General features: G+C 42.7%; 1 protein-coding gene across 1 annotated transcript in view; it reads right to left on the bottom strand.

Annotated features, from left to right (window-relative positions):
* The window catches only part of FAM234B (family with sequence similarity 234 member B), a 40,510-nt gene that overhangs the window by 16,269 nt on the left and 7,437 nt on the right, over positions 1-16,804 (bottom strand). Inside the window, exons 2-6 of the mRNA XM_015424272.1 lie at positions 14,392-14,790; positions 8,121-8,219; positions 5,805-5,993; positions 2,500-2,630; positions 171-318 (exon numbers count right to left, since the gene is read on the bottom strand). Of these exons, the coding sequence (XP_015279758.1) occupies positions 171-318; positions 2,500-2,630; positions 5,805-5,993; positions 8,121-8,219; positions 14,392-14,790 (966 nt within the window). The remainder of the gene's footprint in view (positions 1-170; positions 319-2,499; positions 2,631-5,804; positions 5,994-8,120; positions 8,220-14,391; positions 14,791-16,804) is intronic.

The raw sequence follows: 16,804 nt of genomic DNA, 5'->3' as shown, positions 1-16,804 counted from the left end.
CAGGAATGAATCAATTCCCAAACACAGCTGCTGGAATTTCACAGCCTTTGCCAGCTGACACTGTTAATTTATGTATTTTTATACTACTGGATCCTGGGTTAAGCTCACCCTTTTTCTAGTTTCTGCATGGCTTAGAAATAAGATCAGTTAGAAAGGAGAGGGAATCTTACCAAAGCCAAACAAGATGTAGATTGCTCCATGGCTGGTGATGTGAACCTGAGGCCCAATCAGATTTCCATTTCCACTGACGCTGTACTTCACAGAACCTCCCACAGGGATTCCAGATTTACCTGATACTAGGATAAAATATAGGTCTGTCTACAAAGGAGAGGGAAGATACATGGAATCATGAGTATGGCTTTGTACACATAAAAGCCTCTTTGCCCTAAGATGCAATAAAAAAACCTTCCCTACCTACAAAGCCAAGTCACCCAGCATTCTACGGTATATTTGCTCAGATCTCTAGCTAGTGGCTCACATAGTACTCCTTGCAAATAACATCTAGGGCAATGATACCTAGTGGCTCTTTGACATGCCACCTTGGCTCTTCTGAGCACTGTTGCCCAATGTGGTACATGGCCCATTGTTCACGCTCATCCAAGCACCCAGGGCAGCTGCCTGGAGGAGAACAATCTTGCTGCAGAGGAGAACAAAACCAGCACCATCCAGGGGGAAAAAAAGAAAGCTGGCCACAGCAGGGTGGTGGTGGTTTTACGCCCCTTTCTTCATGTCCAGCTTGCCCTCCTCTGGGCTCCTGGGCAATCTCACTCTCTCACCTGATCTGCTGGAGGAGATAGCAGGAAGGCAGAGAAGAAAGTAAAGGGAATACAGGCTTTTTGCAAAGTGAGGTTTCTCAATGCCGTTGGCTGAATTCCTGTAGCCTTGTTGTATACTGAACCATGAGCCTCATGTCAGGGAGAGAGAGAGAGAAGGCACCAAGGCAAGTCAAGTGCATCCAGGTTCAATGATGAGGCAACCCTACATGGTGTTCTTGTACAAAAGACAGGTAATAGTTATATATTTAATATTATGAGTTACATCTTATATTATTAGATTCAGGTGGGTAGCAGTGCTGGTCTGAAGCAGTAGGACAAGGTTTGAGTTCAATGGTACTTTTAAGACCAACAAAGTTATATTCAAGGTATTAAGCTTTCGTGTGCACACACACTTTGTATCTGAAGAGGCATGAGTGCGCACGGAAGCTTATCTTATATTATTGTATGTATGCATTTGGTGGGGTGGCAGAAAAGGCACACATAGTAGTCACGTGGCACTTCTGGTTGATGGTAACTGCATATGAGGCTCTCCGTGAGCCATGGAATGAGTATCATTGGTGTAGAATTTAAAACTGTTAAGGGCAAAATTAGGGGGGATCTCCTACCATGAAAAAGAAGAAAATCAACTGGACAATTACAATCGTTTGTCAATTGTTAAGCATATATTTCTTTTTTAAAATCTTTTTATTGAAACAAACAAATAAAATAAAATACACTATTACAGGAGATAAAGATTTAGCAGTCATGCAAAAAGGAACCTATATTTGGAGTGAATCTCACCACCTTTATGACACTCCATTCCTTCCAAATAAGAAATAAGGGGCATCCACTTGTCCAAAAAATGAGATAACTTAGAATCTGAATCTGTAGGGTTAACTACACCTGGTATTTTTGGCCACTGTGTGACAGAGTGTTGGACTGGATGGGCCATTGGCCTGATCCAACATTGGCTTCTCATGTTCTTATGTTAACTATTAAAGAGATCTTCTCCATAACCATAAGATCCCAAGTTTTAACCTCCCACAGTGTTAAAGATGGAGGTTTATCCTTCTTCCAGTTTGTCGCAATATGTAAACATGTCGTCCCCAATAAAGCTTAAATGAGCTTAAGCTTTGGTGTTACAATATCCTTACAAGAAAGTAAATCCAACAGTAGCCATTTGGGACCTACTCTAATTTTACATTACAGATCTTATGAACCACCATAAGCACGTTGCTCCAAAACCCTTGAATGGCTCGGGATTGCCACCAACAATGACAGAAAGATCCCACCTGTTACATTTTTTCCAACAGACATTTGGAATCTTTCTACAGAAATGATACAACTTTTGAGGGGTAAGATACACCTTGACCAAATTTTGAAAGATGAAGTTTGAATATTTAGTACCTCTGAGGTGAATGCATATGATGTCCAGACCTCAGGCCAATCATTCTCAGTTAAAGAAACCCCAAGGTCTCTTTCCCATATATGCATAACTGTTACCCTATTCTTATTAATGGTTTCGGTTAACGCAGGGTATAGTTTTGAGATAATGCCTTAATCTACCAGTTCAAGGGCAAGTATCAGTTTTTCAAATCTGCTCTTCTGCCCTTCCAACTTCAGAGAAACAAGCCTTGCTCATACGTGGCAAGGAAAGCACTTGCATAGAAGACTATTTGCCTTCTACCCAAGTGACTTAATTCTGATCAGGTTCTCCCATTACCACCATCTTTACATATCATACCTGTGCTTTTCCAAGGGCCAGGATCACTAAATCACTGAGCCTATCACCATCAACATCTGGTACAGTTACAGCTGGGGCAGCCAATGTTTCACTAGGCAGGTGGGATCGGTTGAGTGTCCAAATCGGTTCCCCTGTAGGATGACACACAATGACTTCAAGGTTAGAAGAATACAGCCAAATTAACAAGAGTGTACTGGAGAGTTAAGGAGATCCTGATATAGGATTTTTTTTTTAAATGCAAAAGCAAAGTCAGTGTATGTTGAGAACCTCAACTTATAAGACTCAGGCCGAAAAGAAACATAACAGAGCACTGGGAATGAGCTTTCATCTCTTGTCCATTTCTACCATACCAGTGACTCAAACCTGGATCTATCACTCATGTCCCTCCCCCTGCTCACTTGTCTGCTATTCCCACTAACTCTTCCTCCATATCGGGCTGGTGTAAAATGCACCCCACACCTGATGGCTAAAGGAAAACTGTATAACTCCCTCCCATCTCAGACAGCCAGCTGCAGGTGGTTGAGGCAGACTCAGCACGGTTTCTGTAAGGGAAGATCTTGTCTCACTAACCTGTTAGTGTTCTTTGAGGGGGTGAACAAACATGTGGACAAGGGGGATCCAATAGATATTATTTACCTTGACTTCCAGAAAGCTTTTGAAAAGTTCCTCATCAAAGGCTCCTAAGTAAGCTCAAAAATCATGGGATAGAAGGACAAGTCCTTTTATGGATCAAAAACTGGCTAGTTCATAGAAAACAGAGAGTGAGTGTAGGTGGGCAATTTTCTCAGTGGAGGGTGGTAAGCAGTGGGGTACCGCAGGGATCAGTACTTGGTCCACTGCTTTTTAACTTGTTCATTAATGATTTGGAGATGGGAGTAAGCAGTGAAGTGGCTAAATTTGCGGATGATACAAAGTTGTTCAGGGTGGTGAAAACCAGTGAGGATTGTGAGGCACTCCAAGGGGATCTGTCAAGGATGGGCGAGTGGGCGTCAACATGGCAAATGGGGTTCAATGTGGCCAAGTGCAAGGTGATGCACATTGGAGCCAAAAATCCTAAATATAAATACACATTGATGGGGTCTGAACTGGCAGAGACTGAGCAAGAGAGAGATCTTGGAGTTGTAGTGGATAACTCACTGAAAATGTCGAGACAGTGTGTGACTGCAATAAAGAAGGCCAATGCTATGCTGGGGATTATTAGGAAGGGTATTGAAAACAGATCAGCCAATATAATAATGCCCCTATATAAATCAATGGTGAGACCTCATTTGGAATACTGTGTGCAGTTCTGGGCACCACACCTTAAAAAGGATATTATAGCTTTGGAAAAAGTGCAGAAAAGGGCAACTCGAATGATAAAAGGGTTGGAACACTTTCCCTATGAGGAAAGGTTAAAGCGCTTAGGGCTCTTTAGCTTGGAGAAAAGACGACTGAGGGGTGACATGATCGAGGTTTATAAGATTATGCATGGGAAAGAGCAGGTAAAGAAAGAGGTACTTTTCTCCCTTTCTCACAATACAAGAACTCGTGGGCACTCCATGAAACTGCAGAGCGGTCGGGTTAGAACGGATAAAAGGAAGTACTTCTTCACCCAAAGAGTGATTAACACTTGGAATTCACTGCCACAGGAAGTGGTGGGTGCTACAAGCATGGACGGCTTCAAAAGGGAATTAGATAAGCATATGGAGCAGAGGTCCATCAGTGGCTATTAGCCACAAGGTATAGCTAGGGGCTCTGGGGCAAGTGATGCTTCTTCTTGGTGCTTGGGGGGGGGGGTCAACAGTGGGAGGGCTTCTAATGTCCTGGCCCCACTGCTGGACCTCCTGATGGCACTGGTATTTCTGGCCACTGTGTGACACAGAGTGTTGGACTGGATGGGCCTTTGGCCTGATCCAACATTGGCGTCTCTTATGTTCTTATGTTCTTATGTTTCCCAGCTGGAGGAGAAAAAAAGGAGGAGGAGAGGGTGGCATTAGCAACGGAGCAGACCAGCAAGTTCAGACTCATTGGCCGGTATGTAGGAGACAGAAATTACTGTTAAAAAAGAGCTGAAAGAACAGTCTCAGCACTATGAGCCCCCTTGCTTTTTTATCTGCCCCCAGTCTTAAGGCTTTTTACATCCTTTTTGAATTCTCCATCTGAAAAACACTTTGGTGTTTTTGACTTTTTACACTGCTATGTTAGTGCCCCGTTTTGAAACCACAGCTCACAGTGGTTGAGGAACCTTTTCATGCATTGCTGCAAATGTCCATTTCCTTTAAAAGAAATATATGAAATAATCCTTGGCAGAGTTAGCAGATAGCAGGTGTCCTTGAACTGAAGACAACACCTCTCAGATCAGGTTGGCCAAGATTCTCACTCTGCAAGGCAAGGTAGGACACACCAGTCTGGAGTGAAAACAGAAACCATGCCACAATTGAATTTTATTGACAAGTGTTTCCCAGAGAGACCATCTACACATTTATTTATTTATTTATTTATATGTTTAAGCTACCTCATAGCACAAGGCTCTTGAGGCAGTTTACGACATACTTACAAATTATCATAAAACCCTATAAAGTGCCAATAAAACAAAAAATGGCAAACACAGTTGAAGCAGAGTGGAAGCAATAAAACTAATAAACACAGCAACATGTCAGTAATAAAACAGAAATATTAAGTCCCAAAATCAACTTAGCAACAGGCTAATACAAATAAAAACAGAGTTTAAAAACCAGCTTTCCTCTCAAACCACTCTATTCACCATACAGCTTCATGCAATGCCTAAAAATTGTAACAGTTGGCACCAGGCAAACTACCTGGAAGAAAATCCCCCAGGGGAGGTGTCACCATCAAGAAGGCCATCTGGACTTTGAGTTTCAATCAATGAGAGTGTGATCTCTCAAGCTCTTTATTTTATGGAATGGAACTCAGATGCTTTACTTCTATAGTTTAGGATCTGAAGCTTGGACTAAATTCTAAAGTAGCATCCTGTTATCATTGCTTTGTTTACTTTAAAAAATCATATTCCAGACTTCTCAGTCAACACAGGCTCTTGAGGCAGTTTTCAATCCACAGGATGTTACATACAATAAACAATATAACAGTACTCCAATAGCAATGAAAACCCAAAAGCTAAAACCACTTAAAATCTCAGCAAAGCACTAAAATACCATCATCCACATTAAATACAGATTGTTCTCTCTGTCATATCTAAACACATTTTAAAACAAATTTAAAACAAATTTTAACCAAACATTTTGTTTCTGCTACCTCCATTGACCAGTTCATTTCTAAGCTTATCACCAGTCTATACTTCGACCTACCTGAAGAGGCATGCAAAAGGCTGAGGAATTTGGAGACTCCAGTAACAAGGCAGACAGGCTCTGCTGAGGACACAAGGGTCAGGCCCTTACACTGCACACTCCGAATATCCTCTGGAACGTGACTGGACCACAGGGTGCTGCCATTCATGCCAGACAGGGCCATCAAAGTTACCCATGGTTTGGAGACACCTGAGGAAACATAAAAGAGGTGGCCACATGCTTTTGTGATGTGAATGGAACCTGCTGTTCAGCTCTGCTGCTGTCTTCAAGGCTACTGTATCTTCAAAGATATGTGCTGCAGAATTGATCAGCCTGCTGGCTGTCCCTTAACTAAAGCAGAGAGCAGCTATGCAGGAGTGGCTCCGGTATGCGCATGTCTGATAGCATGGAGCTCTTTCAAATTTTTCAGCCTGCAACCCCATTGCAAGGCTTTAGTGAAGTTTTCTTGACAGCTGGAAACTCCTGTGTCAATTACAGAGTAATTAAGAAAACAAGCTTATTCCTCCTCAGGCTGCCAGCCAAGGCCCAAGGGAACAGGCCATGCTGAAAATCTCTTTCCCACATCAACAGAAATGAGATTTGTTCCAGCTCTCTCCCTTCTGCTTCTTATTTGAATTTTCCTTAGATGAGGAGTGCAGTTTATGAACGTTTAAATATTTATTACATTGAATAATTACATATATAAAATAGAGTTTAACCATCTCTGACAGAGATTGGGGCTATTTAACAAGGTACATCATCTTCTAAAGGCAATAATATCGCCGCTGCCTTCCTTTGCACATTGTTCGCCCTGCATACAGCCTGCTTTATTTACCCCAAGAGGCTGCATTTCTTAATAGCTCGTGTCTACAGTCTGAATGCAGTGCCCTAGAGGGCCCAGCCTAGTCTGATCTAGTCAGATCTCAGAAGCTAAGCAGGGTCCAGCCCTGGTTACTACTTGGATAGACCACCAAGAAGGTCTAGGGTCACTACCCAGAGGCAGGCAATGGCAAGCCACCTCTGAACATCTCTCACCCTGAAAACCCTAAAGGATTGCTGTAAATTGGCTGCAACTTCACAATACTCTCCACTAGCACAATTTGAACCTGCTTGTTCAATTTCACTTTTAGGCTGCGGTCACACACTAAATAATCCACTTTCAATCCACTTTCAGTGCACTTTCCAACAGGATTTTACTGTGTGAACTGGCAAAATCCAGTTGCAAAGTGGATTGAAAGTGGATCATTTAGTGTGTGTGACTGCAGTCTATGATAACTATTTAAGAAAGGCACCAGTTTCAGTTCTTTTTCTTTGGATGTGGTGTTACTTTATTTTCAAAGTATCCCCTGCCCATTCTGCAGTCGTGTCTGTACTCTTCAGCCTGCATGAAAACTGTCTCTGAATTATGGTATAGTGTGTCTGTGTTCTTACTCAGGAGGGGACTGGGAAGTGAAAACAGGCCTGGAGCAAGACAACCTAAGTGGCCCCTGTGGTGCTACAAGCCAACCCTGCAAGGCCACTCATCTCAGGGGGCCGAGGGTCAGCATTAGCTCACTCACTGCACCATCCCCCAAACTGGAAGCAGTGCAGACAAGTCAACTGTAGAGCTGATGCCAACAGCCATTGCTGATGTGGCTGTCTGAGCCAAGCACCCCCTGAGGCTTGTGCAGAGTTGCTAGGGCTTACTCTGCTTCCCCCGGGTCACCAGCAGCCATCTGTAAGTTAAATGTCCAGTCCACCTCTGGGGGTTGTTGCCTTTAGTGATAGCAATGGGGTTGCTGCTATTAATAGCTGCTCTCCCCCAACATTTTTCTCAAAATAAGTATACGAGTAAAGTAAGAGAATATGACAGAACACAATATCACAGTCTTCTCTGACAAAGTACTAGTCAGACTGGCACAATTGCCGAAGCTATTACAAAGACTATGCATGCACTACCTGGGATACATGTTATATTTGCCAAATACAACACAGAACACTTTCCTTAGAAAACAAGATATACCTGTAACATAAATAGTGCTTGGCCCATGCACACACAGATGTGTGCTATAAACAAGCATGCACTGGTTTTATTTTTTTCAAAACTGAGAGCCCTTTGGGAAGAAGCCTAAGATCAAAAATTGTACAAATCACATCCAGTACTCTCCCAAGCAGTTAAATATTCACCCATGACTAACCAGAGTCCATGAAAGAAGGGAATAATAACATCACAGTGAAATATACAGAGAAACCTAATTCCACAGTGATTTCCTCCTTGCTCCCCTTCTATTAGCCACAGCGTGTAATGTTTGCCTGACCAAAGCAACTCATGATTCTACAAGATGAGACTTTGCTTACCCAACACACTGGCATTTTTCAAAGCTGTGAAGGAGAGCAGAATGTCAGGCAGACCATCACCATTTACGTCAAAAAGTTCTGGCTGAAAAAGTACTCCACCTGCAGAATAAAGCAAAACAAGTTACTTTTTTAACAGTGCAACACTAAGGCTGCAATCCTAAAGAACCCTTTCCTGGAAGCAAGCCCCATGGAATAAAATGGGACTTACTTCTGAGTAGACCTGCTTAAGCTTGCTGTGTTAACACCACTATCCTGGGAATAAGTTGCATTGAATAGACTTCAGTAGGATTGTTCTTCAGGAGTTGCACCCTGCCCATCCAAAGCAGGATTGGAATGACCAGCAATACAGACATTATTAACACTTTGTGGAAGCAGCTGTGGTTTCACTACTTCCCACAACTATGCTCATTCAGCTGCACTTCTATGATGTTTCAAGTGACTCCTCCCAGGAAAGATGTGGCAGGACAAGCTTACAACCTGGCTAGAAACTTCAGGGGACTAGACAGCAGGAGCAGCTGGAGGTCCTCCTGGCAGAGGTTCAGATCAGATGGGGTGGGGGTGGGGAGGGAACCCCAGTAGCAAGGGTCTGGCAATGCATTAGGATCCTAGGATGGGAATAGCTAGCCTTAGGGTGGAGCAGAGGGTGTGGTTACAGTGGAGACACATGCAGGAGGACCATGCATACCTGAGAAAAACCTCAAAAGGGTAGCCTGCTGAGAGCTGGGGTACACCTGGACAAGAGGGAGTGAGGCAACTACTTCTGGGTGTGGGCATGGGGGCAGTGAAGTAACTTCACCAGAGGGAGCACCAGAGTGATACAATATATATGTCAGTGCTAGATCTCTGTCTGCCTTTGGGCCAACTAAAATCAACTCCAACCCAAACTTAACCTTTCAAAAACCTGTCAATTGACTTAATTAACATAGTAAATAATTCCTTTTGATTTTGGTTCAGAGCATAAACATGCATATTTTTCAATCAGAATATACTTTCCTTCAAGATCTGCTCAATCATCTGCAATCAAACTCTTTTGTTGTTGTTGTCGTTGTTCAATCGCACAGTCGAGTCCGACTCTTCGTGACCCCATGGACCAGCTCCCGCCAGGCCCTTCTGTCTTCCGCTGTCCTCTGAAGTTGGCTCAATTTCATGTTCGTTGCATCTATGACACTGTCTAACCATCTCATCCTTTGCCGTCCCCGTCTTCTTTGACCTTCAATCTTTCCCAGCATCAGGGTCTTCTCCAGTGAGTGCTCCCTTCTCATTTGGTGGCCAAAGTATTTGAGCTTCAGTTTCATTATCTGGCCTTCCAGGGAACAGTCAGGGTTGATTTCTTTTAGGATTGACTGATTTGATCTTCTTGCAGTCCAAGGGACTCTCAAGAGTCTTCTCCAGCACCATAGTTCAAAAGAATCTATTCTTCGGCGCTCGGCCTTCCTTATAGTCCAACTCTCGCAGCCATACATGACTACTGGGAATACCATTGCTTTGACCATGCGGACTTTTGTTGGCAGGGTGATGTCTCTACTTTTTATCATGCTGTTTAGGTTCGCCATCGCTTTCCTCCCAAGGAGCAGGCGTCTTTTAATTTCATGGCTGCAGTCACAGTCTGCGGTGATCTGGGATCCCAGGAACGTGAAGTCTGTCACTACTTCCACGACTTCCCCTTCTATTTGCCAAGGAGTGATGGGGCCGGATGCCATGATCTTAGTTTTTTTGATGTTGAGCTTCAAGCCCACTTTTGCGCTCTCCTCTTTTACCCTGAGCAAGAGGCTCTTTAGGTCCTCTTCACTTTCTGCCATTAGAGTGGTATCGTCTGCATATCTGAGGTTGTTGATCTTTTCCCCAGCAATCTTAATTCCCGCTTGTGATTCATCCAGGCCAGCATTTCGCATGATGTACTCTGCATATATATTAAATAAGCAAGGTGACAGTATACATCCTTGTCGTACTCCTTTTCCTATGCTGAACCAATCAGTTGTTCCGTATCCGGTTCTAACTGTCGCTTCTTGGCCCTTATACAGGTTTCTCAAGAGACATGTGAGGTGGTCTGGTACTCCCATCTCTTTAAGGACCTGCCATAGTTTGTTGTGATCCACACAGTCAAAGGCTTTAGCATAGTCAATGAAGCAGAAGTAGATATTTTTCTGGTACTCTCTTGCTTTTTCCATAATCCAGCGAATGTTGGCAATATGATCTCTCGTTCCTCTACCTCTTCGAAACCCAGCTTGTACTTCTGGTAGTTCTCTATCCACGTACTGTTGAAGCCTAGCTTGTAGGATCTTGAGCATGACCTTGCTAGTGTGTGATATGAGTGCAATTGTGCGATAGTTTGAACATTCCTTGGCATTGCCCTTCTTTGGGATTGGAATGTATACTGACCTTTTCCAATCCTGTGGCCACTGTTGCGTTTTCCAAATTTGCTGGCAAATTGAGTGCAGCACTTTAACAGCATCATCTTCTAAGACTTTGAATAGCTCAGCTGGGATACCATCACCTCCATAGCTTTGTTGTTAGTAATGCTTTCTAAGGCCCATTTAACTTCGTGTTTGTCAAGGACAAACTCTAGGCTTTGTTTAATAAAGACTTCTACTCCTCAGTTCTTCCCTTCAGCACATGACGCATTAGCACCACCAGATTTAGGTCTTTAAATACGGTACCTCTCATCATCCCTCTTTATAAATGTTTTCTGAAGTAATACTGTTATCACATTGCTGGATTCTAAGAAGATTTTACGTTTAAAGGGAATTTCCCACACATCTAATATCTGCTTGCCTTAGACCAGTGATCCCAAACATGGTGCTAATGGGCATCACACTGCCCCCTGACACCTTTCTTAGCACCCACCACCAAGTGCTTTTAGAAAGTGCATGGGGCCAGGTGGGGCTTTCACCTAGCATATCTTCTGGCTATGCAGATTAAAATGACATTGCTTCAGTGGCAGCTGCTGCCACCACAGTGTTTGTCCTAATATCTCTTCACCCAGTGTGTTTTTTTTTAATTACCCCTCTTCTCCCCTGCATTTGGGCTTCCCTTGTATGTGGCTCTGCCTCCGGCAGCGGACGTTTTGTGGTTGTGCCCACCATCCTGTGTCAGTACTCCAAAGATGCCCACAGGCTCAAAATTTTGGGGACCTTTGTCTTCGGCTATTTATTAAAGATTTAAGATACCTTCTCTTCAGGGGTATCAGAGGGTAAACACTGGCCAAAATCAGGATCTCTTGTCCCCCTAATATAATTTCCCTCCCACTGAAACTGAGCCTTAAAATAGCCTCCTTTGTTTTACAATTTATGAACTCTACAGAAATATATCTTGGTTTTCCTGTGTTTTTTTGCCACTGTCACATTTATCCTATGAAGTTTCAGTTCCCACCACCCAGTCCTTTTCCAATCTCAAGTAATTAATAAAATGGTTCTCCAACAGTGCAATCCAAAGCAAAGTTACTCTAGTTGACGCCCAACAAAATCAGTAGAGTCCTATGCATAGAACTGCACTATGAATAGTCCACAATGCAGATTTTTTATCAACATATAGATTTATAATACTATATCTAAATTGATCAAACGTATGAAAGGTTTTTTCCCTTTTCCTTTCTCCTTCTTGGAACCTGTATTTATCTGATATCTATCCAAAGATTTGTTGCTGCTGTTTTGCAAATTATCCCCAATACAATAGGTCTGCATTTACTAATAGAGATTGATTTCTCAGCCTCCAGATGTACACTACTCAAGTCCAATTACTTCTCTTGGCATCAAAGGACTGACTCACACATTTGTCTCAATACTTTCATCCTTTTTATGATTATGCAATCTGACTGGATATTACACTTTCCCCCTCTAGAAGATAATAATCTTAAAATCATCTACTGATCCTAATATACTCTGTAACAATTTGCAGGCACCATCTCAGCTAGAGTTGCTAGGCTGTGTGTGAGTGGGGTCATGGAGGTGCCAGCAGTGAGGGCATTATGCCACTTCCAGGAAAAACAAGGGTGTTATGTCAAGCCTCTCTAGGAATTGCTGGAAACCTCTATGGTAACTCCTCCCCCCCCCCCCGGATGCCACTCCAAACCAGGCTTCCCAAGTACTTACTGTGATTCGGCGGGGGACACAGACATCTTCGCAGGATCATTCCTGCGGGGACAACAGATGCACCGCCATGCTGTCGCCAGGAAGTGACGCTGGGTGACGCTCTGGCAATGGAGCTCGAAACTCGATGGTACCATTGAGTTTTCAGCCCCATTGCCAGAGCGTCGCCCAGCATCACTTCCTGGCAACGGCATGCTGTGTTACAGGGAGGAATGGTCTGGCCGGGGAGCATGTTTCCCCCGCTGGATCGTGGTAAATGCTTGGGAACCCTACTCCAAACTGGCAACAAGAGAGGGTTGGTGGCAGGATGTCTCCCGCCACAGCAGGATATCTGGCAACACTATTACCCTCTTCCTTTTATGGATACTACCTGTTAAGCATCATACACTCTCAATTAATCTTGTACTTTCCTTCTAAAACATCAACTTCTAACCACAAACATAATTTCAAAGTGCATTATACTTTTTCTTCCTGACAGTTGACAACTGCAAACATACTCTCAACAAATATTACACATTTTCCTGTTTGAGGCAGACAGTCACAGACACAAGCTTATTGAGAGTTACACATTTCTCTTTTAAAATCAGAAACCAAAAAGTTACAAACACAATCTCAATTAGCATCACACCTTTCCCCTTTAAAGGGAGTAAGTGGTAGTAACAAACATAATTTCAGCAAATACTGTTCTTTGTAGTTTCAGATCTTCTTGATGAGATTTAATTGCAGCTTAATGTGCATTTGAAAATGACCTCTAAATCCACCAAATATCAGAGTTCTTTAACTGCCCTTCTGGGTTCTGTATTTGCTGTCTAGACGAGTACATTCTATTTTATTCAAAATCTTGACAAAAACTCACCATGTGACTTTACATACATTTGCGTCATAGAGCGCCACTGTGGTAGAGCATTTAGAGTGTCAGACTACAATCTGAGAAACTCAGGTCTGAATCCCCACTCTGACAAGGAACCTTGCTGGGTGATCTTGGCCAGTCACACACTCTCTGCCTAACCTACTTCAAAGGACTGTTGTCCGGATAAAAGGGAGAAGAACAAAGTAAGCTGCTTTGGGTCCCCACTGGGGAGAAAGGCAGGGTATAAATGAAGTTAAATAAATTAAATAAATAAATATTTAAAATCCAGATCCTGAATGTTGTGCTTGAAGAATCTGAGACTAGAGCACAAATGCATGTATCATTGGACTTATGAAATCAGTTCATTGAATATTTCACTAGAGTAGAACTGGTATTGGCTTCAGATGGCTTTTATTAAACTGATAAATCACTTTATAACAGGTGCATTAAATACTGTAAAAACAAAATAATTTAAAATGATATTTTACAATTAAAATGGGGGGCGGCGGAATGTTTAGAAGACTAAGACCAATTCCCCACAAGCAGCTGTGCTGCCCTCACTCTTCCGTTTACCCCAGTTGCACTGGTCAATTTCACACTATTCTCTGCGCGGCTGCATTTTGACCCACATCTCCCCCCTGCATCTTCTTGACCCTTGTTTTTTGAGATCGAGAAGAGAGAAGACGTGGGGGAAAGTGGGGGGGGGGGAAATGCAGGTCAAAATCCATGAATAGTGTGAAATTGACCAATGCAACCGGGGCAAACGGAAGAACGAGGGTGGCACAGCTGCTTGTGGGGAATCAGCTTAAGAGAGGGAACAAAAGTGCAGGACAAGCTAGGTTGAGGAAACTCTTACTTGTGGCTCAGGGGTGGAAATCACTGCAGCCTATGTTGGTAAAAAGAAGGAAGATCCCATTTCACTAACTTATTCAAACCATTAAGAATTGGGCCCTCTGGGTTTCTTCTGCTGTAAGAGGGAGGAGGGGCAATATTGCCTGATTCCCCTCCTCACTGCAACCCCCTTCCACATGCCCTTTTAGCTCAAATGGATCCTGCATTCCCCTGCATTGAGTTTTGGTGGTTCTTTTCCGTGCACCAGTGAAAAACTGGCACAATCCAGCTACAGTCTTCAACAAGTCTGTATTTCCTCTTTTATCTGCCTAGCTTCTTAGATGGCATTACAACTGACAGGCATTAGCCTCCTCAAAATGGATGGAGGGCAACAATTAACTAGGTTGGTTTTTTTTAATTCACTACCCAATCACACAAAAACATTCTTATTAGGATACACATTCTATGACTTAGAGAACATATTGCCCTTGTGGAGGTTTCTTACCTGCCTCCTGACCCAAGCTGCGAATCCAAGTATTATGCAGGTGCATATCTCTAGAAGGACAAGGAATGAGGAAAGCACAAACCAGCACAAGGATCATGGAGACAACCACAGTGAGCAAGAAGATTGCTGTACGAAAGTATGGCATCAAGGAGCTGCCTGCCTTCTGCTCCAGACTGCCAGTGGCATCACTCGGATACTCCTCTGCCACACCCTTGGACAGGTGCTGCTTTGTCATCCCAACTTCAATGTCAGAGTCCACATCCTGCACTTCCCCCAGGGAACTATTCCCATTTTTAATTCCACCATTCTTCTGCAAGTTAAGCACCAGGTCATCTTCACTCTCATCACTATCAGCCTGAGTGAGGGGATCATACTCCCCAAGATCTGGACTCTTTTTGCCTGAAAAGAAAGGAGAGACATAATCATGGGGGGGGGGGGTGTTTATGAAATCAGTGGATGGTTCAGGACCCCTAGGAATGGTCCTTACATAAAGATGGAAATCCTCATATGATGTACATGGTGATAAAGACAGAAGGCAAGGCCCCTCTGTGTTTACAAGGATTCAAATGCAAGAGGAGGAACAAGCAGAGTTCAACAGTTAATTTCTCCGAGGAAAACTATGACAGGATTTACCTAATTTCCTCTAATGCCGTCAAGATCTGTAACATGAAAGAGTCCTACAAAGCTACTTTGTCATAAGTTCAAGAATGATGAAGTCCTCTCCTCTTGACCATTTGTCTGCTCAGTAACAAAACCAACCCTTACCTCTTTAGAGAGCACAATTACAAAGAAATAGTGCATTACATTTCACCATATCCTATTCTAATTTAGATCTACTATCCATGATAATCTCTTTATTATCACCTTCATATTGTGTTTATGTAATGTATCCAGTCCAGACCGCGTGGCCGGCTTGGGCTCCACACGGTCAGGCACAAACGTCGAACTTCGCGCCAAGAAACAATGGACTATACGGATCCTAGCCCGCTCCAATCAGGGGGCTAGGTTCCCGGCCAAGAGCCTATGGGACTCTCAGCCACTGTAAATAACCTATTGGGAAGTGGGGGTGTGTGTTTTGGGTGGCGGTTTCTCGGGGAATATAAGCTGGCCTGCGAGCCAGCCAAAGTCGTCTTGTTCCTGATCGAATAAAGTACGCTTTGCTGAAATCACTCTCCGTCTATCATTTGAACATTGTATCAAGTGACTCTGAAGTTACCATGCTACTGAATAGTAAATTCTATCCACTTATGTCTAACTTTTGAAGAGACTCTATCGTATGATTTTAACAAAATTGTCCTTCAATTAACAAGATCCTAGAAATCAAAAAACTCTGTCCTTCAATTTAAAAATTTTAAAACCTCATCATCTCATGTAGAGATATTCCATGTAGAGATATTCTGCCTTTGTTCCAGAATAACTACACTGCGTGTGGACAAAAGATACAATTCTATTTTGAAGGAATATTAAGGAGTAGTTGACTGGCTGCATGTCACCATCTCATTGTTGATAGCTAAATCATGGGCACTTGAACTACCAGTGTATTACCAAAAAAAGAGATCATTTGCACACACACACACACACACACAATCTTTGAACTGTAGGACATAGATTTTATCCTTAAGCATCTTCCTTAATTGATCAACATTTTTCCGGTAAAAATACTTACCCCTCAACTCTAAGCCTTGCTCCAGTCATGTAAATACATTTCAAAGGATTTTCATAGAAAATTTTTACAACAAATTATAAGCTTCATACCTACCTATTTTTGAATTTTCCTACTGCTGATTGAGCACTCATCTGTATCTTCCTTTATTTCCATTTTAACCAAAAGAGAAGAAACGATGCAATTCCCACTACTAACAGCTGCACTAGTTATTTCATTCTGAGAACATCTCTGCTTGCTCCTCTGACAGCGGACCATAAGTGCTAATATAGTGATCTGTACATTTCAACAGTTCTTGGAATTATGACACACTCTAAAGATCAAGTCAAATCAGCAATTCAAAGCCAGCATCTGACTCACTACCAGGCAGCCAATAATATGACAATAATTCATATTATTTAGTGAGCTATTCAAGTGTGAAAGATCAAATCTAGGAGAAACCCCCTAAAATGGTACATACCTACCAATCATACATTCCTTCCATGTGGTTACACTTGGGCAAGATTTAAATGTGACACTGAAGTAACAGAAGACAATTGATGTTATTTTGCATCTCATACAGAGCAAGAAAAAACCTTTTTTGGCTCCTTGTTTTCAATTGGTAGCCATTTAAAAAACAAATAAATAGGATGACAGAAATGGTATGAAGAAGATCTACTTGAAATGGAGTTTGGCTGGCAAGATGTAGTTTGTTAGGGTCTGGGTGAAGGGCTGATTAGCCTGGGGAAGCACACGGACAAAGCAGATAAA

The sequence above is a fragment of the Gekko japonicus genome, unplaced genomic scaffold (assembly GCF_001447785.1).
Source record: "Gekko japonicus isolate JY-2015 unplaced genomic scaffold, Gekko_japonicus_V1.1 scaffold2498, whole genome shotgun sequence".
NCBI classification, from domain to species: domain Eukaryota; kingdom Metazoa; phylum Chordata; class Lepidosauria; order Squamata; family Gekkonidae; genus Gekko; species Gekko japonicus.
This window is presented reverse-complemented; position numbering and strand designations above follow the sequence as displayed.